This window comes from Cetorhinus maximus, chromosome 3, assembly GCF_964194155.1.
Source record: "Cetorhinus maximus chromosome 3, sCetMax3.hap1.1, whole genome shotgun sequence".
Classification (NCBI taxonomy): domain Eukaryota; kingdom Metazoa; phylum Chordata; class Chondrichthyes; order Lamniformes; family Cetorhinidae; genus Cetorhinus; species Cetorhinus maximus.
In genome coordinates, this window is record NC_135881.1 from 207,550,033 (window position 1) to 207,574,208 (window position 24,176).

Sequence of the window (24,176 nt, forward strand, 5' to 3'; positions counted from 1 at the left end):
GAATACTCCCCACTTGCCTGGATAAGTGCAGCTCCCACAACACCTCATGAAATTCGACACCGGCCAGGACAAGGCAGCCCATTGATTGGCACCGCATCCACAAACATTCACTCCCCCCACCACTGTCGCACAGTAGCAGCAGTGTGTACCGTCTACAAGATGCACTGCAGGAATTCATCAAGGTTCCTTCAACAGCACCTTCCAAACCCATGACCACTACCACCTAGAAGGACAAGGGCAGCAGATAAATGGGAAACACCACCACCTGGAAGTTCCCCTCCAAGTCACTCACCATCCTGACTTGGAAATATATCACCGTTCCTTCACCGTCGCTGGGTCAAAATCCTGGAACTCCCTCCCTAACAGCGCTGTGGGTGTACCTACACCACATGAACTGCAGTGGTTCAAGAAGGCAGCTCAACACCACCTTCTCAAGGGCAACTAGGGATGGGCAATAAATGCTGGCCCAGCCAGCGAAGCCCACATCCCATGAATGAATAATAAATAAATAAATGTTCAAGTTTCCCTTTAGAAAATCAGAGATATTGCAGGAGGGTGTTCATGGCCCACCAATATTTCTCCAGCTGTTGAGGGGTTGAATATGTTAAAGCAAACAGATTTTGTGTCCAACTGCTCATCAACTGAATCACTCGGGGATTTAAGGTAACACATTACTTTGAATATTTGATGGATATCCATAACTAATTTTAATGGTGGCATTGTATTTTAAAGTCTCATTCACTGAACTCTCTGTTAGAACTAAGATTATTTACAAAATCTTTTTATAGTCATTAATGTTGCAATGTACTTATCCACTTTAAAGTGTATTCTGTAGGTCATTGCCTGACACTTGTGTGGCATGAATGTTACTTGCCACTTGTCAGCCAAGGCCTTAATATTGGCCAGGTCTGGCTGCATGTAGACAAGGCCTGCTTCAGTATCTGAGGAGCTGCGAATGGTGCTGATCCTTTTGTAGTCATCAGTGAACATCCCCACTTCTGATCTTATGATGGGAGGAAGGTCATTGACAAAACAGCTGAAGATGGCTGGGCCCAGGACACTAACCTGAGGAACTCCTGCAACGATGTTCTGGAACTGAGATGATTAACATCCAATAATCACAACCATCTTCTGTTGTATTCTACTCTATGTGATATCAAGAAACGACTGAAGGCTCTGGATACTGCATAGGCTAATGCCCTGGCCGCATTATCGTAATAGTATTTGTGCTCCAGAACTAGCCACAGCCCTGCCCCAGTACACCTACATTACTGACATCTACCTGGTAATGTCGAAAATTGCCCAGGTATGGCCTGTCCACAAAAAGGAGGACAAATCCAACCCAGCCAATTACCGTCCCGTCAGTCTCAAAGTGATGGAAAATGTCATCGACAGTGCTATCAAGTGGCAGTTACTCAGCAATAACCTGCTCACTGATGCTCACTTTGAGTTCCAAGCAGCTATGTCCTTTAGGACTCAGCCAGTAATGGTGCTACTGAGCCACTCTTGGTGATGAACATTGAAGTACATCCTGTATCCTCTCCACCCCCAGCACCTCTTCCAACTGGTTTGTAACATTGAGGAGTACTGATTCATCAGCAAAGGGGGGTGAGGGTATGAGGGGGAAATATGGTATGTGGTAATGGGCAGGAGGTTACCTTGCCAATGTTTGATTTGATGCTGTGAGACTTCATGGAATTCAGAGTCAATGTTGGGATGAGTATGACTATGTCAGGCTGTTACTTGACTAGTCTGCAAGACAGCTCTCCCAATTTTGGCACAAGCCCCCCCCCCCCAGCTGGGTTTGTTGTCGTCATTTCCAGTGTCAAGATCAATGCTGGGTGATCCCTCTGGTTTAATTCCCTTTCTTTATCACATTTTGTTACAACTGAGTGGGTTGGAGGTGGTGTTGCTGCTGCAGGTCTGGAGTCAGATGTAGGACAGCAGAATTCCTTCCCTAAAGGATAGTAGGGCCTTTCAACAATGTTTTCATTGTCACCATTACTGAGACTGGCTCATAATTCCAGACTTATTAATTGAATTTAAACTCCACTGCTGTGGTGAGATTTGAACCATGTCCCCAGAGTGTAAGGCTGGGCCTCCTGATTACTAGTCAAGTAACATTGCCACTATGCCGCCACCACCTCCCCGATTATGACATGGAATTATCTCTTACTCTTCTTAAATGGAGGAAATGCATTTGAAAACACAGGTGAGTAGAAAATGCTTTTTGAGTTTCCGATGGGCCTAACAGTAAACAGTTTCCGACAGCGGTGGCACAATGAATGCCTGGTGTGGTGATAATACACAGAGAAACTTCTAAAAATGATTTATCATTTAAATGAAAGTTACTTTGTAGCTCTTTTTAAAATGTGACTATGTTAAATGGGGATATCATTAAATCCTTGACTTGCCAGGTCTCCTAAAGGTCTCAGATTAAGAAGTGACAGGAGTTTAACATAAACCTGTATATCTGCCAACATCACTGTAAAACCAGTCCATACGTGAAGGTTACTTCAATAGCATTCCCTGGCTCTTCGATCTCTGCCAACGACAAATGAAAAAGCACAAAAGCAGCAACTGTGAGAATACCATCCCCTCCAATCACACGACATCCTATATTTGAGCAAGAATCGCCATTCTTTCATCATCACTGGATCAAAACCAAGGAATTCTTTATACCATTGTGGGATCACCAAAGTAGGAAATTGAAACAAGGAGGAATTCCCTTAATATCTTTTCAGAACAGTTAGCGATGGCAGTAAATACACATCCTGGGAACGAATTAAATTAAAAGTTGGCATTAACGATCTAATGACATTATTTGAATAGAGCACTCCAACTGCAATCAAACAAAATTCCGGAGTAATAATTGAGATCTACTTGTAAATAAACTTGCCACTCTGACCACTTTTAGTCAAGGGAGTAAGAGCCACTGTATAAAGAGTACTTTACTGAATGGCCCTGACCTTGGCTTCACTAATGCATGGATAGAAATATGGATAGAAGATTGGCTGGCTGGCAGAAAACAGAAAGTATGCATAAATGGGTCTTTTTTTTTGATTGATAGGATGTGACGAGCAGATTCCACCAGGGGTCTGTGCTGGCGCCTCAACTGTTCACAATTTATATCAATGACTTAGATGAGAGGAGTGTAGGCATGGTAACTAAATTTTCAGATGGCACAAAGATTGGTAGGAAAGTATGTGTGAAGAGGACATAAGGAGGTTGCAGACTGATAAGGTAGGTTGAGTGAGTGGGCAAAAATCAGGCAAATGGAGTTTAATGTGGGAAAATGTGAAGTTGTACACTTTAGTAGGAATAATTAAAAAGCAGAGTATTACTTAAACAGAGGACAACTGCAGAATTCTGAGGTGCAGCGGGATCTAAGTTTTCTCGTGCATGAGTCACAAAAAGTTAGTATTCAGGTACAGCAAGTAATCAAGTAATGGAATGCTATCCTTTATTACGAGAGGAATTAAACATAAAAGTAAGGATGTTATGCTTAAGTTATACAGGGTATTGGTGAGACCACATCTCAAATACTGTGTGCAGTTTTGGTCTTATTTAAGGAAGAATGTAAATGAATTGGAGGCTTGTCATCGACAGTTTTCCAGACTGATACCTGGAATGGGCTGGTTGTCTTATGAGGAAAGGTTGGACAGACTGGGTTTATTTCCGTAGGGGTTTAGAAGAGTGAGGGGGTGACTTGATTAAAGTGTATAAGATCCTGAAGGGTCTCGACAAGGTGGACGTGGAAAGGATGTTTCCTCTTGTGGGCGAGTCCAGAACCAGGGGGCACTGTTTTAAAATTAAGGGTCGCCCTTTTAGGACAGAGATGGTGAGAACATTTTCTCTCAGAGGGTTGTGTGACTTTGGAACTCTCTGCCTCAGAAGGCAGTGGAGGTGGGGTCATTGAATATTTATAAGGTGGTGGTAGATGGATTCTTGTTAGGCAAAGGAATCAAAGATTATCGGGGGTAGATGGGAATGTGGAATTTGAAACACAAGTAGCTCAGCCATGATTTTATTGAGTGGAGGAGCAGGCTCGAGGGGCTGAATGGTCTACTTATGTTCCTAATTTGTATGTTCGTATGTTTGCATGCTCAGTTTCTGGGCCTCAAGGCTGCTATTCCTCTGGCACTACAGCTGTAGCATACATTTGCATGTTAATAGTGATCAAAAATATCATCCCTCTTCATCAAGCTCAGCACACTCTTAACACATCATGGGTTGGTCCCCCGAGAGTAACATTTCGAAGTTATTGTTAATTGATTTGTCATGACAGGATGAATTCAGCTCAGTCCAGTGCAGGTGCATGATGCAGCTCTGAACTAGTGACCACATTTGCTATGTTGCTGTCGCACATGTACTGTCTTTTCTGAGCACTATTATTGTGCTTACCATGACTCCCAAATACATAGCAGAGTGAAATATTTGCTATGTTGATAATTGATAATTCCAATTGATCTTTGCAATTTGGGGAGATTTCTGGAATATTGGTCAATCAACTGTGTCCACCTGCCTTGAAAAGGTGACAGGCAGTTACTGGCTCTTGCATGTCTTTGGAAAAGAGGATGGTCAGTTAGAAAGATGGCAGCAATTCAATTTCCCTTCCTATCTTCCCAAAGTCTCAGGAGTGATTGCTCCCACTTGAGAAACCAAATACAGTCAGTCGAGTGATGTAGGTTAAACCATTCCATTCATTAATCTTCAGGTCTACGACCCACTACAAACGTATAATAACCAGGATTGACTTGTGACTCACTTCTCCTCGCCCTCCTTGCCGGAATGCAATGATTGACTGCAAAGCTAGTTGCGGAAGGATTGGGCTTCATCCTGAAAATATGACTCATGCCCTCAATCCTCAAGCCACAGATGGTAGCTGAGCATAGGCACAAGCTAATCAACAATACAAAGTGTGTGCAAACATTCTTAAAACAAGTGATCCCGGTCCTCAGTGATTTTACTGCTTTAATCACTCGTTTAGGGGAATGGAGAGGGACCTTACAATATAGCCGGTAAAATTAGTGGAATTATTATATAACCTCTTTGATCAAAAGGCACTTCAGTGTTATTGAAGAATGCATGTGCTTTTGCTGCGGATAACAAAAATACTCCAATCATCTGCACCAGCAGAAGATTAGATGGCATTTTTTGAGAAAGCTGACTCTCCCTCCCCCCCATCCATTTTTATTAGAGTAATCTACTGTGTCCAGATAAAAAATCATAGATCTAACTGGCTGGTGGGAGAAACAGATACAGATCTAAGTTGCAGCCACCTGAAACATCATACACACTTTTATGTAGTCACTGAAAGATAAAATAAATTATCTGCATTGAGCCAGCTTGTTTCTCTGCGAATGTTACGCCAAAACAAATTATATTCTTGGCTAGTTCAATACCCGCTCAGAAGCGTTTGTGACAAAGCATCCTTTAAATGTATAAATTTGTGCTTTTAGCTACCTAGCTTTAGGCTCCAGAATTCCATCCCTAAACCTCTCCACCCCTCTCTCTCCCTTCTCCCCTCTCCCCTCCGTAAATATGCCCATTAAAAGCTATCTATTTAGTTAAGCTTTTGGCCACCTGTCCTAATATCTCCCCATGGCTCAGTTTCAAAACGTGTTTGCTAACACTACTGTGGAGTGCTTTACATTGTTAAACGTGATATAAATGCTAGTTGTTGTTGTTTATTAAAACTTCCCATTGTGAAGACTGTGCTACTGGATCTTTACATGCATCACAAGGGCAGACTTTAATAACTTCAAATTACTTTAATGACTCATCCAAAAGACAGCACCTTCAACAGTGCAGCACTTCCTCAAGGTTTGAGGTTACAACTTCCTGACTCTGGAGGCAAGAGTGTTCCACACAGACTCACACCTGGCTGACTATTATTACCTGCATTTTTGGATTTTTGAGTTTGTGCATTTGCAGGTTCTGCCAGTGGTTTATCTCGAAGCAGGAAAGCACATCCCCTCATCCTGTCAGCATTTCGGAATTGTGTTGTGTTTTTTTTTTCTCCAAAAGGCTTCAAAGCCAAAGCAGAGATGGATTTCTCAAAATCTCTGAAGAAGTGTCATATGGACTCAAAACGTTAACTCTGTCTTTCTCTCCACAGATGCTATCAGACCTGCTGAGTTTCTCCAGCGTTTTTTGTTTTTGTTATGGATTTCCCAAAGACTTATTCAACGTGGTTCATATTTATAATATTAGTCACTGTGCCATTTGCCACTATTGTTACCCATGGCTCTACTGGTAACACGCCTGACCCTGAGTCAGAAGGTTGTAGGTTCAAGTCCCATTCCAATGGCATAAGCAGAAAATCCAGGCTGATGCTCCAGTGCAGTACTGAGGATGTGTTGCATTGTTGGAGGTGCTCCCTTTTGGATGTGATGTTAAACCAAGGCCCAGTTTACCTTCTCAAATGGACATAAAAGATCCCATGGCACTATTGCAAAGAAGAACAGGGGATTTATCCCTCAATCAAATCACCTGATCATTGTCCCATTGATGAGTGTGGGAGTTTGTTGCACGTAAATTGGCAATGGGTTTCCTTTATTATAACCATAACTACGCTTCAAAGTACTTCATTGGCTGTATAGTGCTTTGGGAAATCATGAAAAGTTCTATAGAGATGTAAGTCCTTCTCTTCTATCATGAGCTACTCAGAGACAGATGGTCCCTGCGACTAACAACATTACTTCTTGAACAGTCAGAAAACAAATGGCCATGAAATTCCTCAAGGGTTCCTCCAAGTATGCTGATGTAACTCTGGTGGAAAATTGGAGGAATCATACTGAAAATAGTATTTGCATTCTTCACTTACTAGGCATATTCAGAATCAAGGACATAGCCAAGGGCAGGGGCTCCCTTCACTGGGAGTACTTCATTGGCTGGAATTGCTTTAGGACACATCCTGAGGATATGTAAGGCACTGTATAATTGTAAATGTGTTTATTTATTCACTCCTGTCTCTCATGTCCATTTGGGAAACAATGTCTCAGTGAAGGACAGGGAGCCGAGAAAGATGAGGCTTTTTACATTATTGTTTAAAATAAAAAATTATGTTTATTAAAGACCTGTATGTTGGTACCCTCACTAATACTGTGCTTCACAGAATTCAAATCGAGTTAGGAAATTGTTGATGGGAATTTAAGAGAACATAGGTTCATTTTTTATCAGTGTTTTATTTTTTTCTGATTGGCTGATCATCACAAGCAGACCAAAACCCACCTACTTCTTATTATAAATTCTGTTAAAAATCTTTCTCTTCTGAGAAACTATTTTTGGAGCATAAAGGTGGATTTTTCTTCATGAAAACGAGCAAATGGCAGAGGATGAGGAAAGTAGTGGGGTTGCTTGAGACCCCAAAGGGGCGGTGGATTGGTTGGAGGGAAGCTGAAAGCCAGTAAAATGGCAGTGGAAGGTGCTGATAAAGTTAGTAAGATACTCAAACTTCCAACCCGCTACTCAAAACACATGTGGAGCTGCTGGAGCCTGTTTGCCAGTGCTGTTGGCTACACCACCCCCAGAAATTCACTCCCCACCAATTCTCCCACAGCCATTTCATATGCCCCCTTCCAAAGTTCCCTTGAGTTGAGTTGAGTTGACTCCCTCCTCCAATCCTTGCCTTAATGCTCCCTGATTTGACTCCCCCAATCCAGTCCTCCCTGGTCTCAGATTGGGACCTCCTTTAAGGCTGCTTCCAGATCACAGGAACCCTCTCCCAGTGATTCTATATCCAAAAACGTGCTTGTTCCTGTAGTCCTCAGAGTCTTGTCCCTCCCCCTCAAATATTACTACACTCTGAACCTGAGATCCCATTCTAATGCTCCATAACCCCAGGGACAATCCCAATGCTAGACAAATCAGTGTTCCTGATCATACTAAATTACTGCAGATACTGGAAATCTGACTAAAAACAGAAACTGCTGGAAAAACCCGGCAGGTCAGGCAGCATCTGTGGAGAGAGAAACACTTTTAACATTTCAAGTTGATGATCTTTCGTGAGAACTGGAAGAAGTTAGAGATGCAACAGTTTGAGCAAGTGCAGAGGCAGAGGGAGGTGGCAGGGGACAATAGAACAAAAGGGAAGGTCTGTGACCAGGTGGAAGATGATAGAGATTAAATGAGGCAAAAAGGGGATGGTAATGGAGTGAGTAAAGAAACAAAAGATGGGTCTAGAGAAGTTAAAATGGCAATAACATCCATGATAATACTCCTTGGAATAACGTTCTTGCCTTTAAAAATCCATATTCAAAAAGCTCACCAAGGAAAACATCACAAGGCATCTGATAGTATTAATTAAATAGACAGAACCTTGTGTAGTTGTTTCTGATAAGTGGTGCCAGAGGCATACAGTTTATTACATTTTGTCAGGAATATAAGTTTGCCAGGTTAAGTTATTAACTATCCTCAACTCTTGGCATGCGAACAGCATTGACTCTCATATGATTAAAAAATAAAGCTGCCAGAATGCTGTTTGCGTACAATGGGAAAAGTTTAGCATCTACCTTGTTCCCAGATGTGCTGTGTGCCATTATTGGATGTAATTAGGAGAAACTGGAAGAGGACACTGCAGAACATTGTAGTCTCCAACGTACTATCCCAATATTATGATTATGAGTCTAGAAACTCCTTTTTATCAGGAGATTTCCTGACAGACATTCTATTTCCAATTCTGGTGGGCTGATGCAACCACTAAAATGGTCTCCCTCTATCTTAGCCTGGTTCCTGTGATTGAGTCTGATTTCACAACTGGGAACATTTGCAATTACTGTTGGACGATTTGCTCTCCCTGTGCTTGGTTTCTGTGTTTGCTAGATATCTGGTTTGCAAAGTTATTTACTTCTCATTTGTGTAGCAGATGGTGAGACACTACAGTTGTTCTCCTGAATTCAAACAATTTTATCTGTGTATTCTGTCAATCAAAGAACCATGTACTGCTGAATAGAGCAGATGGAATATTAATGAGCCTTTCGTCCGCCCCGTTAATCGTGTGTTCTTTTGTATGGTTAATCAATTCGGAGCATATCTGGAGACAATTCTTAATGAGGCGGTCATTGTAATGACCTCTTGTAAGAACCCACCACAAACTACCTCATTCAAAATGGCATTTCCAATGAGGTAAAGTTGTTTAGGATGTGTGTTTGAAAAGGCAACTTCAAAACAAAATTAGTCACCATTTTGCTGAGTAATTAGTTTCAAATGAGCACTGTTGCTCTAAGTTCCTACACTGTTTATAGAGCAGAATGCATCTTTACAAAAGTTCTGCTCAATTAAAAATCAATTTATTTCCATGCTTGTAGTCAGCCACGAAGCAATGGCTCTCATTACTGACCTCAAGGAAAGATGTTTGCAAAGATCTATCAATCTCTGTTGCATGGATTCCCTCTTATGTGACAGAAGTTTGAATCTGGTGCCAAGTCAAGGGGATCTCTCGGTGTCCAACAGCAGTGATGTAATCAAGCAAGGTTAGCAACCAGTCACATTGGAGTTTTCACACAGCAAACCAGGAAGTTCAAAGCACTGAATATCTTTAGTTTTAACTTTTAATTTTCAGGTAGTGAGATGAACGAATATGATTGAATTAAGCCAGAAGATAAGATGTTACAAACAAGCTTCTATTTTTTTTAAATGTATGGAATTTTTTTTATCATAGGTGAGAAACTTGACAATCCATAATATTAAATTGGCTTTCCAGGCCAGTGCGTATGCTTAATTGTAATTCTGAACTTAGAATGCTGTTAAAAACTCAGTTACGCCTCAGTCAAAAACGTGTAACTTTTTCAAGAGTTTTTACAGTGAGATTAACAGCATCGGGGTGGAGGTTCTTGTCAATTCAATGATTTCCCACTGACTTCTGGAGGATGCTTCAAAGACCTACCCTCTAGAGAAGCATTGAATCACTGTCAGCAACCTCTGGATTTCTGCATTATTCTGCACATTTGTGGACTCCAGGAGTTGCAGTCAGTTTCAGTGGACTTCCAGACACACTGGTCAGGATTTTCCAGCCCCATCGCAGGCGGGACCCCAGCCAGAATCCCACTGACTTTGCGACAGGACCGGAAGATCCCGGTGGTGGACGGGTGCAGAAAATCCTGCCCACTGTCCCCAAGCTTGAAACTTAATAAAGAGCTACAGAGAAATCACTTTATCATAAGCAGTGAGAACAGCCACCATACAATTCCCCATTGTGTAGCAATGTCTTCTAACTTCAAATCATTTATGTAATAGAGGTGTTGATCATATAAAAAGAAAGAGAGTGGCTAAAGTGAGCGTGGGACTCCTGGAGGATGCGACTTGAGAATTGATAATGGGGAACAGGGAAATGGCAGATAATTTAAACCAATATTTTGCATCGGTCTTCAAAGTGGAGGATATAAACATCTGAAAGATATCAGATAAGCAAGGAGCTAATGGGAGGAAATATCTTGTAACAGTCTCTATCACGAGGGACAAAGTATTTGACAAACTAATGGGACTAAAGGCAGAAAAGTCACCAGGACCTGATGGTCTGCATCCAAAGGTTTTAAAGGAAGTGGCTGCAGAGATAGTGGAGGCATTGGTTGAAATATTCCAGAACTCATTGGATTCTGGGAGGGTCCCAGTAGATTGGAAAACCGCTAATGTGATGCCGCTGTTCAAGAAGGGAGAGAGACAAAAAGAAATAAACTATTGGCCAGTCAGCCTAACATCTGTCATTGGGAAAATGCTAGAGTCCATTATTAAGGAAGAAATAGCAGGACATTTAGAAAAGCTTAATGCAATCAAATAGAGTCACCATGGTTTTGTGAAAGGGAAATCATGTTTGACAAATTTACTAGAGTTCTTTGAGGATATAACAAGCAGTGGTGATAAAGGGGAACCGGTAGATGTAGTGTATTTGGATTTCCAAAAGGCATTCGATAAGATGCCACACGAAAGGTTATTGCACAAGATAAGAGCTCACGATATTGGGGGTAATGTATTAGCATGGATTGAGGATTGGTTAGCACACAGAAGACAGAGAGTCGAGATTAATGGGTCTTTTTCAGGTTGGAAAGACATAACTAGTGGAGTGCCACAAGGACCAGTCCTAGGGCCTCAATTATTTACTATCTATATTAATGATGTGGAGGAGGGGGCAGAGTGCAATTTATCCAAAATTTCTGATGATACAAAAATAGGTGGGAGGGCATGTTGTGATGAGGACATAAGGAATCTGCAAGGGGATATAGATAGGTTGGGTGAGTGGGAAAAAACTTGGCAGATGGAGTTTAATGTAGGAAAGTGTGAGGTGATGTACTTTGGTAGTTAGAATCAAAAGGCAGACTATTATTTAAATGGAGAGAGACGCCAAAAAAGTGCAGCACAGAGAGATCTGGATGTTATTGTGCATGGAACACAAAAAGTTGGCATGCAGGTGCAGCAAGTAATTAAGAAGGCAAATGGAATTTTGGCCTCTATTGCTAGGGGGTTGGAGTTTAAAAATAGGGAAGTCTTGTTACAACAGTACAGGGTGTTGGTGAGGCTGCATCTGGAGTACTGTGTACAGTTTTTGTCCATGTATTTAAGAAGGGATATACTGGCATTGGAGACAGTTCAAAGGAGATTCACTTGGCTGATTGCTGGGATTAAGGAGTTGATTTATCAAGAACGGCTAAACAGGTTAGGCCTTTATACATTAGAGTTTAGAAGAATGAGGGGTGATCCTATTGAAACGTTCAAGATTCTGACGGGGCTTGACAGGGTAGATGTTGAGAAGGTGTTTCCACTAGTGGGGGAATCTCGGACTAGGGGACATAGTTACAGAATAAGGAGACACTCATTTAAATTGAGATGCGAAGGAATTTCTTCTCTCAGAGGGTAGGGAATGTCTGGAATTCTCTACCCCAGAGAGTTGAGGAGGCTAGATCACTGAAAGTATTTAAAGAGGAGGTAGATAGATTTTTGAAATATCGGGGAGTCGAGGGCTATGAGGAGTTGGCACGAAAGAGGAGTTGAGGCCTGGGGCAGATCAGCCATGGTCTTATTGACTGGCGGGTCAGGCTTGAGGGGTAGAATGGCCTACTCCTGCTCCTATTTCTTCTGTTCTCATGTGATCACATGATCAAAACTGACTTCAGATAACACATCTTATTACTCCAAGAGCCAGGAAGCAACAAGTCATTCTGGAAATGATCAGAACAGAGGGTCCCCAATTGGATACTCTCTCTCTCCCTCTCTCACTACCCAATTTTGAAAGCTTGATCCCTGTCTGCAGTCTGACTATCTCTGCACCACAGACAGAGATTTTTTAAAACATCAGCCCATCAGCTGCCCTTCCTAGAAGAAAAGATAAATCAACCACCGACACCTTTTAACTCCCGCGACACCGAATCCTGAGGGATCACTGAGCTCGGCTTGGATCCACCCAAGTCACCAACCCAGGAGGTCTCCCACTTTGTAACCTATTTTGTGTGTGTGAACCTGACGTATGTGTGAAAGTTAGAGCACATTTTTTTTATTTTTCTTAGACTGGGGTAAGTGCAATAAATATTATTCTCTTTCTTTTTAAAAACCCAAGGAAACCTATCTGTTGGTGTCTTTTACAGTTAAACCCTCTCTGAATGGGAAAACATATCCTTTTGAAAAGAAACCTGTTGCGGTCAAATGAGGGCCTGGATTTTCCGGCCTTGTCACGGCAAATTCGGCGGCAAATTCGGCGGCCCAGGCAAAAGTCCGTTTCCTTTCAGCGGGACCGGGTGATCCCGACGGGGTGGGGGCGGGGGGCGGAAAATCCCACCCGAGGAGTGGGAGAAGAGGGGAGCCATTCTACTTCTCCTCACCTGATCATGACAATATTTCTTAATAATGAGTAATCGTTCAGGAGAATGAGGGAGGGGGGATCTGATAGAAACCTATAAAATTCTAACAGGACGAGACAGGGTAGATGCAGCAAGGATGTTCCCGATGGTGGGGGAATCCAGAACCAGGGGTCACAGTCTGAGGATACAGGGTAGACCGTTTAGGACTGAGATGAGGAGAAATTTCTTCCCCCAGAGAGTGGTGAGCCTGTGGAATTCGCTACCACAGAAAGTAATTGAGACCAAAACACTGAATGTTTTCAAGAAGGAGTTAGATATAGCTCTTGGGACAAAAGGGATCAAAGGATATGGGGAGAAAGCGGGAGCAGGCTATTGAGTTGGATGATCAGCCATGATCATAATGAATGGCAGAGTAGGCTCAAAGGGCCGAATGGCCTACTCCTGCTCCTAGTTTCTATGTTTGTCTTTAAGCTGCAGTCAGACACATCAATGAAAGGTTGATGTCATCATTTGCAGTGAAATCAAGAAACAGAATGGGCAAAGGAAGAAAGACTGTGGCAGGAAGAATAACATCTTATTCATCCAGGAAACAAGGGTTTTGTTTCATTTCTTAATACAAATTTTTGCAGTTAACGCCTGCAGCCATGGATAACCTTCATTGAATATTCCCCTTATCAATAAAATACATTCCTTCTTTCTTCTTAATTTTCATAGATAAAGGATGCAATAACCATTAGGGTTCTTCTAAACAATCTCACCAATGTCCCACAGCGACATCAAGGCAACATTATTTTATTTGCCATTAGTTATCACTGGAATGTGCCTGTGTTGTTTAACTTAGGGATTATTTTTATTCATTCACGGGATGTGGGCTTCGCCTGCAGGGCCAGCTTTTACTGTCCATCCCTGGTTGCCTTTGAGAAGGTGGTGATGAGCTGCCTTCTTGAACCTTTGCAGTCCATGTGGTGTAGGTACACCAACAGTGCTGTTAGGGAGGGAATTCCAGGATTTTGACCCAGCGACAGTGAAGAAACGGTGATATATTTCCAAGTCAGGAATGGTGTGTGGCTTGGAGGGGAACTTGCAGATGGCGGTGTTCCCATCTATCTGCTGCCCTTGTCCTTCTAGACGGTAGTGGTCATGGGTTTGGATGGAGCCTTGGTGAGTTTCTGCGGTGTATCTTGTAGATAGTACACACTGCTGCTATGGTGCATCGGTGGTGGAGGGGGTGAATTTTTGTGGATGTGGTGCCAATCAAGTGGGCTGCTTTGTCCTGGACGGTGTCAAACCTCTTCAGTGTTGTGGGAGCTGCACTCATCCAGGCAAGTGGGGAGTATTCCATCACACTCCTGACCTGTGCCTTGTAGATGATGGACAGGCTTTGGGGAGTCAGGAGGTGAGTTACTTGTTGCAGGATTCCTAACCTCTGACCTGCTCTTGTAGCCACAGTATTTATATGGCTGGTCCAGCTCAGTTTCTGGTCAATGGTAACCCCCCAGGATGTTGATTCAGTGAGGGTAATGCCATTGAACGTCAAGGGGTGATGGTTAGATTCTCTCTTGTTGGAGATGGTCATTGCCTGACACTTGTGTGGCGCGAATGTTAGTTGCCACCTGTCAGCCCAAACCTGGATATTGTCCAGGTATTGCTGCATTTGGACATGGACTGCTTCAGTATCTGAGGAGTCGCAAATAGTGCTGAATATTGTGCAATCATCAGTGAACATCCCCACTTCTGACCTTATGATGGAAGGAAGATCATTGATGAAACAGCTGAAGATGGTTGGGACGAGGACACCATCTTCAGCTGCTTCATGAATGATCTTCCTTCCATCATAAGGTCAGAAGTGGGGATGTTCACTGATGATTGCACAATGTTCAACACCATTTGCGACTCCTCAGATACTGAAGCAGTCCGTGTTCAAATGCAGCAAGATCTTGATAATATCCAGGCTTGGGCTGACAAGTGGCAAGTAACATTTGCACCACATAAGTGTCAGGCAATGACCACCTCCAACAAGAGAGAACCTAACCATCACCCCTTGACATTCAATCGCAATACCTCACTGAATCCCCCACTATCCACATCCTGGGGGTTACCATTGACCAGAAACTGAACTGGACTAGCCATATAAATACTGTGGCTATAAGAGCAGGTCAGGAGCTAGGGAACGTGTGAGGAGTAACTCACCTCCTGACTCCCCAAAGCCTGTCCACCATCTACAGGGCACAATTCAGGAGTGTGATGGAATACTCCCCGTTTGCCTGGAGGGAAAGGCACCAGGAATTAGTTTTGTTGTTATGCAGCCTGATGAAAATCTTAAGTGCCCATGCAGTTAGTAGATTTTAAATGTAATTATTTAGTAGTAGTTAACAGGAAGGGAGCAGGGTGAGTTGAACACAGGGTCTCTAAAAGGTGACTTAGTTAAGGCCACTGAATGATGTTTTTCTGAAGTTCTAAAATTTTACACGATTAAAAACAGAATTTCACGTATTCAATCACTATGAATCAGTGGGCCCTGATCATTGCCCTTTCAGGAACACACTGTTGACATCGTCAATCTTTCCACTAGAGCTCAACATAACTCATTGTCCAAGTGTATGCACACTCAAGGTCTGCTTTGTGAGCATGAGCGCTAAATTTTTCACAGCCTGGAATCTTACAGAGTACAAAAAATTTGAACATTGTGCATTTGTTGCTGTAATTTGTTTCACTGGGAGCTTCATTGAGACAAGAAAGAACAAGGGTTTGGTTTGGAAAGTAGAACAGTTGGGACCTCTGCTGTTGGTTCATGAGCTCTGCAGTCAACATGAGCGAGTTAAACTCTCACAGTGTTCAATAACAAGAGCATCAATATTTGTGTAGAACCTCATCTTATAACTTGAACTGATTCATACTCTAAATGAATATGCAGTATATTGGGTGAGAATGGTTTTATTGCTGAACTTTAACCTTGAATTGAGCTTTGATTGATTGGATGGAAGTTCGGCTGTGAGAGTCGTAGAATCATGGCATGATGCAGCGCAGAAGGAGGCTATTCGGCCCATTTTGCCTGTGCTGGTTCTTTCAAAGAGCTATCAATTAGCCCCACTCCTCACCACCCCTTCTCTTTCCCCATTGCCCTGCAACTGTTTCTCCTTTGAAGGTTCAATTAATTCCCTTTCCAAAATTATCATTAAATACCCCTGGATTTCTACCTCCAAAAACTGGCTTATACCAGATGAAACTGTACCAATTGCACACGAGGGTCGTGGTTATTCCCCGAATCTCAGATTACAGAAATGTTGGGATCACCTGCAGAAAGAGCCTTTGCTGGTAAACTTTCTCTGTCAAGCTGAAAGTGGGAAAAAACTAACTCCATCCAGTTCTAAATATCAGTGAAAGAAATGATAGATGCTGGTAATCCAGATGTTTATAATTTGGGTGTTAATCCAGGTGTTTTATTCCTAGGTGTTTTAATCCGGGTGTTTATAATCCAGGTGTTAATCAAGATGATGCATATCCAGGTTTTTATAACCCAGCTGCTATTGACCCAGTTGCTGTTAATGCAGATGTCTACAATCCAGCATTTGTTAACCCAAGTCTTGATTATCCCATTGTTGTTAATCCATCTTCTTTATGATCCAACTACTGTTAACCTAGGCGTTTACAATCCAGATGGTGTTTTCCCAGGTTCTGTTAATCCAGCTATTTATAATCTGGATGTTGTTAATCCAATTGTTTTATGATCCAGGGGCCATTGATCCATTTATAATCTAGGTGTTGCTAATCCAAATATTGTTTATCCATGTGTTTATAATCCAGATGCTGTTACTGCAGAGGTTGCACATCCAGGTGTTTATTATCCAGATGCTGTTTATCCGGGTGCCGTTAATGGAGGGGCTGTTAAACCAGGTGTTTATAATCCAGGTGCTATTACTGTAGATGTTGTTAATCCAGGTGAAGTTGAACTGTTGCATGAGGTAAAAATTGGGCATGTTTTTATAGAAGAACTATTGATAATATTTCAAACATTATATCTGCTTGGAATAAGTGTTTGAAAATGCAATGTCTCGTTTTGGGAAAAAGCAAATAGCTCACAGGGAGACTGGGGATGATGATGTTCCTTAATTCTACTGGGGCTTTCTGCACCTGCTCAAAATTCATAGATTTGCCTGATAATTCCCTTCAACTGAGAAAATATCCTTGGGATGTTTTACTATGTTAAAGATTACATACATATAAATGCAAGCTGATGTTATTATGGAATCATACAAGGTAGAGGGGGGCCATTCAGCCCATTGTCCTAATGCTGACTCTATGAATGAGCTATTCAGTTGGTTCCATTCCCCTGCTTTTCCCCCACAGCTTGTTGCAACATGGGAGGAAGAGGGAAAAAACACAAAGAAACCTTTTGTAATGCCTCCTCCAATGTTGCTACTTCCCACGACCCAGGCCTCTCCCTCTGCACCTGATGCCCAGAACGTTTCCTTCCACAGCGGACAGAATGTGCTGTGGGCTTGGCCTCCTGCAGTGGCAGACAGACGTTACAAGTTGTGTGACCTATCCTGTAGGAATGGAGGGGAGTGTGTTGGACGATTGTGAGGAATCTAGCAAATTTGTCTGCTGTGGTCAAGTAGCTGGTGTGGAGTGTGTAAGTTGTGAGGTGTTGGGAAGTGAGGGTAGCAATCATGGTGGGTGTACATGTATGAGGAGGAGGGTGTCTAATGATGAGTTATGCAGTAATTGTAGAAGAATAAGAGGTGGGGGAGGGAGGGGAGCATTGTCAGTGTGGAGCTGGAGGTGTTAGAGGTGTGAGCAAAGAAGAGGAGAGCAGGACTCTTACCTTATCAAAACTGGTGATGAAATCATTGGATTTCTGTTTAACATCCAGCCACATCTTGGAGGCTGAGCCCCTGACTCTGGCCTCCCAGTGACCTCTGGGTGATGGAGATGTTGCCCTGATGATTTACTGCCCACTGCCTACCAGCTGGACCAAGGACTGTCACATCACAGAACCCATTTGATTTTTCCAACAACTTCCCTCCGTTTTATCCAATTACTGAAATGTCCCTTTGTCTGCTGTCAGAATCTACGGACCGTTTCAGAGGGGCTGGTTGCCTTTAAGTGGTGCCAGAGAAGCCCCATCTTCCCAACTCAATCCCCTCCCCATACAAAAGATAAAAGCAAAATACTGCGGATGCTGGAAATCTGAAACAAAAACAAAAATAGCTGGAAAAACTCAGCAGGCCTGACAGCATCTGTGGAGAGGAGCACAGTCAACGTTTCGAGTCCGTATGACTCTTTATCAGAACCCTCCCCATACAAATAGACATGTAGCTAACAATCAGCACAGGTAGCTATAGCTGCATGACTGAGTTATTTTAACAAAGCCTCAGCACTGATATATATAACCTGGGACTTTGTGAACAGACATGTGTGACATGTGTCTTTTTCCTTGTACACCTTTGTAGTTGGCACAACCAAATTTCTAGGTGAGGATTTATAATGAGTACAATATTTCATATCCATCTTTTGGAAGATACATTAAATCAAGGTCCCATCTAACCTCTCAAGTGGACATAAAAGATCCTATTACACTATTTTGGAGAAACGCAGGGGATTTCTCGCTGATGTCCTGGATAATATTTATCCCAAAGTCAGCATTGTTAAAGCTGTTTACCTGGCCCTTATCAGTTTCCTGTTTGTGGGATCTTGCTGTGTGCAAATGCTGCGTTACTTAGATTGTAACAGTGATTATAGTCCCAAAGTACTACATCCTGAAGCCATGAAAGGCGCTACAGATATTCAAGTTCTCACTGTTTCTTCTCTTTTATGTGTAAGGCATGTTAATAAGAAGAGATTGCAAAAATTGACCAATAGAGGGCAATGTTGAGCAAATGCAAAATTATTCTCTCCGATATAATATCCTCCGAGCATAACATTTTCTCAACCTTATTTTTTTCAGACCCTCAACATAATGATGCCTATGAAATGTGAAATAAATGTTTTCTGATAATTTTTAATCTGACCAGCCACATTTATCGTCTCAGCATGAGGAGATGTAGATGAACAAGACTATATATCAATTCCTTCAGAGTTTAAAGCATGTTGGTTTATCCCTTGGTTGCTTATAATAATATGTATTCTCAATTCATCAGCTAGAGGTAATGTTCTGGGAATCATGAAGCTTATAATTTTACCAGAGATAATCTGCTCATATAAACTTTACTGTCCCTGAGCTGTTGTGTTACTGCCAGTGTGGAGCTGAATTTGCTATTATGCATCAGACTTGTCAGGAGCAGAGAGATAGAAGCATCTTGTGCAGTTGTTTAGCCACAGCAACATGATGTTAATCTATCTTTGTTACGCAGAATAGTCTGCAGCGCGATGTACATCACTTGCAGTTATTCTAAACTCAAACTTAAAACTAGCTCAATGGGTAACAACATTCTATAGGTTTTTCTACACACCTTTGCATTAGCTTCTCTACATGGCATGCACATCATACTTTCCGTGAACGTGGGTATTCTGTCTGTCGTTGGAAGTATGTAAGAACAGTGATAGAGGGAGTTCTTCTCTTCCCAACATGGGAAAGCAGAGTTAGTGTGAGGAGATGGTGAGTTGAGACTGGCTGTTTCCTTATGGGGAGAAACAAACTATCAAGGTGAAGAGGATGGGCTACTCCAGAGAAACATTCTCTCCCCTGCACTTTCTACCCCGTTCGCTAGTGTACCCTGGACCAAATAAAGATCAAACGCTTTATTACAAGTCCTGACCTAGACTGTGGTGTGCAGGGCATGATTTCAAAGCTTGCAGATGATATGAAGATCAGAAATGTTGTCAACTGTGGTGAGGATAATCTTGAACTTCAAAAGGACATAGACATGTTGGTGGATTGGGCAGGCAAGTGGCAGATGAAGTTCAATGCAGAGAAGTGTGAGCTGATTCATTTTGTCAGGAAGAATATGGTGAGACAATATAAAATAAAGGGAGAAGCTCTAAAGGAGGTACAGGAACAGAGGGACCTCAGTGTATATATACATAGGTCATTGAAGATGGCAGGGCATGTTGAGAGAGCAGTTAATAAAGCATATGGTATCTTAGGCTTTATTTATAGGGGCATTGAGTACAAGAGTAAGGAGGTCATGTTGAACTTGCATAAGACACTAGTTAGGCCTAATCTAGAGGACTGTGTCCAGTTTTGTGCACCATACTTGAAGAAGGATGTGAAGGTATTGGAGAGAGTATAGAGCAGATTCACAAGAATGATTCCAGGGATGATGAACTGTAGCTATGAGGTTGGATTGGAGAGGTTGGAGCTCTTTTCCTTGGAGAAAAGAAGGCTGGGAGGAGACTTGATAGAGGTATTCAAGATCCTGAGGGGCATGGACAGGGTAAATATTAAGAAACTGTTCCCACTCAAGAGAACATCAAGAACTAGAGGGCACAGATTCAAAATAATTGGCAAAAGGAGTAAATGTGATGTGAGGAAAAATTTTTCACCCAGAGGGCGGTTGGAGCCTGGAACAAACTTCCTGAAAGGGCAGTGGAGGCAGGTTTGATCGAGGTATTCAAAAGGGAGTTGGATTCCTACCTGAAAATAAATAATGAGCAAGATTATGGGGATAAGGCAGGCGAGTGGGATTAGGTGGAATGCTTTTTCAGCAAGCCAGTGCAGACTTGATGGGCTGAATGGCCTCCTTCTGCATTGAAAGATTCTGTGATTCTTTCATTGTCAAACAGGTCAGGGATCATTGACCTAGTTTCGGAAGGCATTGACTGAGTGCAGGGGGGGTCATTGACCCAGTGCGGGAGTGGGCGGCCACTGACCCAGTGCAGGGGGGGTCACTGACTCAGTGCGGGGGTGGGGAGGATGGGCGGCCACTGACCCAGTGCAAGGGGGTCACTGACTCAGTGTGGGGGTGGGGAGGGTGGGTGGCCACTGACCCAGTGCGGGGGTGGGCGGCCACTGACCCAGTGCAGGGGGGTCACTGACTCAGTGTGGGGGTGGGGAGGGTGGGCGGCCACTGACCCAGTGCGGGGGTGGGCGGCCACTGACCCAGTGCAGGTGGGGTCACTGACTCAGTGTGGGGGGAAACTGGCCTGAGTGCAGGGGGGTCATTGACTGAGTGCAGAAGTCGCTATTGGTCGATCAACAAGAACCTCATTGTGCCCATCAGTGGAAGGAGCTGGCACAACCTATTTAACCTGAGACAATCTATCATGCCCCCCTGCACCCCACCAATGTTTGATCCAGTGAGGGATGTGACCGGACAGCTGAAGGGGCTGGTGGATAAGGGTATGACCAAGGATATCTCTGTGCAATCCCACCAGACAAGCACAGATATAACCAAAGCCAGGAATCCACCCGGATTGTAGAACACACCACAGGGATGCTGAACCTGAGACAAAAACAGAATTACCTGGAAAAACTCAGCAGGTCTGGCAGCATCGGCGGAGAAGAGCAAAGTTGACGTGAAGGGTCATAAGGACTCGAAACATCAACTGTGCTCTTCTCCGCTGAGGCTGCCAGACCTGTTGAGTTTTTCCAGGTATTTCTATTTTTGTTTTGGATTTCCAGCATCCGCAGTTTTCTGTTTTTATGCTGAATCTTAGATTCGGGTCTTGACCATTTTGGCTGTTCTTTACACTGTGTCCCCAAAGGAAGTCTCCTGTATTACTGCAGCGTGCTGTATAACCTCACATTGCAGACAGACCTGCATTTGAAGGAGGAAGAGCAATAGCAGCCCTTACTGGAAAGGAAGAAATGGCAAAAGGAGAGGAAGCAGTAGGAGGGTCAGATCAGCATCTTGTATAGCCAAGGATGCGGGGGGTGAAGCTAATTGCTGATTGATTCTGCTGAGCTGTTCACACCCCTACACTGAGAACTCTGCTTAACAGTCCTTGATACAGATTTCAGCACCTCCTTCAGCCTGCATTAAAGAACACTTAAAACTTCAGCTGACTTTTATATCAATGAGTCAGAAGCTGCTATTAACCCATACTGTCAACCGAAGTGTCAAATGAGCTAATGAAATGGCAAACATGTTCCATTAATTTCTCATCCAGGTGATCAGTCTAAGTGCTCTTTAAAGAGCATTTACTAACTTCAATACTCCAATAAGGTGCACCTCCTTCTGGCCACATCAAAGCTAGTGAAGGGCTTCAGTTCCTCACTTTAGGATTCTCAGTCGCGCACGGCAGGGTGACTTTGGCTTGACAGGGTTGGCCCTGGGTTTAAGGTTCCCATGGCAGGAGAGGACAGCCTCAGGATGAGGGTCAACCATTTAGGACTGAGACAAGGAGGAATTTCCTCACTCCGACAGTTGTGAACCTTTGGAATTCTCTATCCCATCGGGCTGTGGATGAACAGTTCAGTGTATTCAAGACAGAAATCAATAGGATTTTGTATACTAAGCAAACTAAAAGATATGGGGATAAAAGCAAAATACTGCAGATGCTGGAAATCTGAAACAAAAACAGAAAATGCTGGAAAAACTCAGCAGGTCCTAACAGCATCTGTGGAGAGGGAAACAGAGTTAACATGTCGAGTCCATATGACGCTTCTTGAAGAAGAGTCATACGGACTCAAAATGTTGACTCTGTTTTTCTCACTACAGATGCTGTTAGACCTGCTGAGTTTTTCCAGCATTCTCTGTTTTTGTTAAAGGGTTTGGGGATTGGATGGGAAAGTTGAGGTAGGAGCTCAGCCATGATCTTTGGGGGAAGTTGTCGAGAGGTTGTATGGCCTACTCCTCCTATTTCTTATGTCGTTGGTGCTTGAGCATGTGCAGGCTTGGATCTATGGTGGGTATTGGCAGGGCCTGTGTGACTGGGTATCTGCACTCACTAATCTGGAGGAGAGCAGACTTGAGTAGATGGCTACAAACAAAAAACTACTGCGGATGCTGGAAATCCAAAACAAAAACAGAATTACCTGGAAAAACTCAGCAGGTCTGACAGCATCGGTGGAGAAGAAAAGAGTTGACGTTTCGAGGCCTCATGACCCTTCAACAGAACTGAGTTCTGTTGAAGGGTCATGAGGACTCGAAACGTCAACTCTTTTCTTCTCCACCGATGCTGCCAGACCTGCTGAGTTTTTCCAGGTAATTCTGTTTTTGTTTTGAGTAGATGACTGCCCTGCTTCAAGCCCTGCCCTCCATTTGGGTCCACCAATCTCCCCATTGAGTATTGTAGAATATACACAGCAGTCATTTAAACTTCCACCCAAGCTGCAAAACGTGCAATGATGATTCCCGTTGTGAGGGTCCAGCTAAGTATCTCCAAGTTGGATTGATGCAGTGTTGATGCTGTGTGAGATAACAACACACAGGCTGCAAGTAGACTCCTTCATACTCTCCGCCAGAGTACTGAAACTCAATGAAAGACCTTCCAATGTCTCGTATAACTGCATGGCTGAAGCCAGCAGCTTTCTTCTCATGATTGGGCCTCTGAGGCCCCCATCTCTGTTGCTGAGCAGATCTGGGAGAGGGCCTTTACTTTCCAGGGAGGTCTCGCCTGGGCTGTCACTAAGCTGCCAGTAAATGCTACTGTCCTCAGTTGCTGGGTGTTTCACCACTGGCAAACTCCTTTCACTCACTATGTGCCACATGCAATCTGAGCTAGTGCCTGGGTGGGGGGGATGATGGATCGGGGAGAGTGGAATTGCAGTGCATGATATTGCATCTTCAGGAAGATTACCATTCTGTGAGTGTGGTTGTGTTTTCTGTATACGTCACTTGAGGGGAAATGGTACAATGTATCATGCGATTCAGACTTAGTCACAGTTTGTTCTTAGGAAGACCCCAACTCAGACACGCGTACATGCTCTCCAACCATGCAATACTGGTATAAACTTCTCAAAACTTTCATAAATGAACCTATGTATTGGCGTGTTAACCAATCGCTTATAAGTGGTTGGTGCCTTGATCTTTATCTCCTAAGTAAGCGCAAGGAGAAGAAGAACAAAACATCTCAAAGATGTCCCTTGGGCATGGGTCTCCTGTTGCCAAGACCTCAAAGAGAGAAAAGGGAGAAAAGTTAGAAGATAAAAACAGGATTCTTGCTGGTGGCAGTCTTAACAAAACCGCTTCAAATTGTGAAGGTTGCTGCATTGATGCCTATCTCTGCTTGAAGCAGGCCTTTACAATGAAGCTGAAAATTGCATGTGATATGAGTGGGTTTCCTGATTTATAATGTGATCAGGAGGGCAACCAATCAATCAGTTTAATACGACGCCCAGGAATTAGAATGATCTTGGGCCTCATTATCAAAGAGGTCATGTATTGCTTGCTGTGCCCACCCCATTCTCCGCCATCTCATCTCCATCTCTAGTTTAAAATCAATATGCAAGTTTGAAGGCATATTTTTGTGTGTACCAGAGCTGAATTTTCCAGCTATTTC

The 24,176-nt window shown here is 43.1% G+C and overlaps 1 protein-coding gene across 2 annotated transcripts in view; it reads left to right on the plus strand.

Annotated features, from left to right (window-relative positions):
- The window catches only part of LOC144679216 (cadherin-12-like), a 245,825-nt gene that overhangs the window by 175,692 nt on the left and 45,957 nt on the right, over positions 1–24,176 (plus strand). The window contains exon 9 of one of the 2 annotated variants that reach the window (XM_078539654.1): positions 16,596–16,685. The exons of the other annotated variant lie outside the window; for it this stretch is intronic. Within the exon in view, the coding sequence (XP_078395780.1) occupies positions 16,596–16,685 (90 nt within the window). The remainder of the gene's footprint in view (positions 1–16,595; positions 16,686–24,176) is intronic. 2 annotated transcript variants of the gene reach the window in all.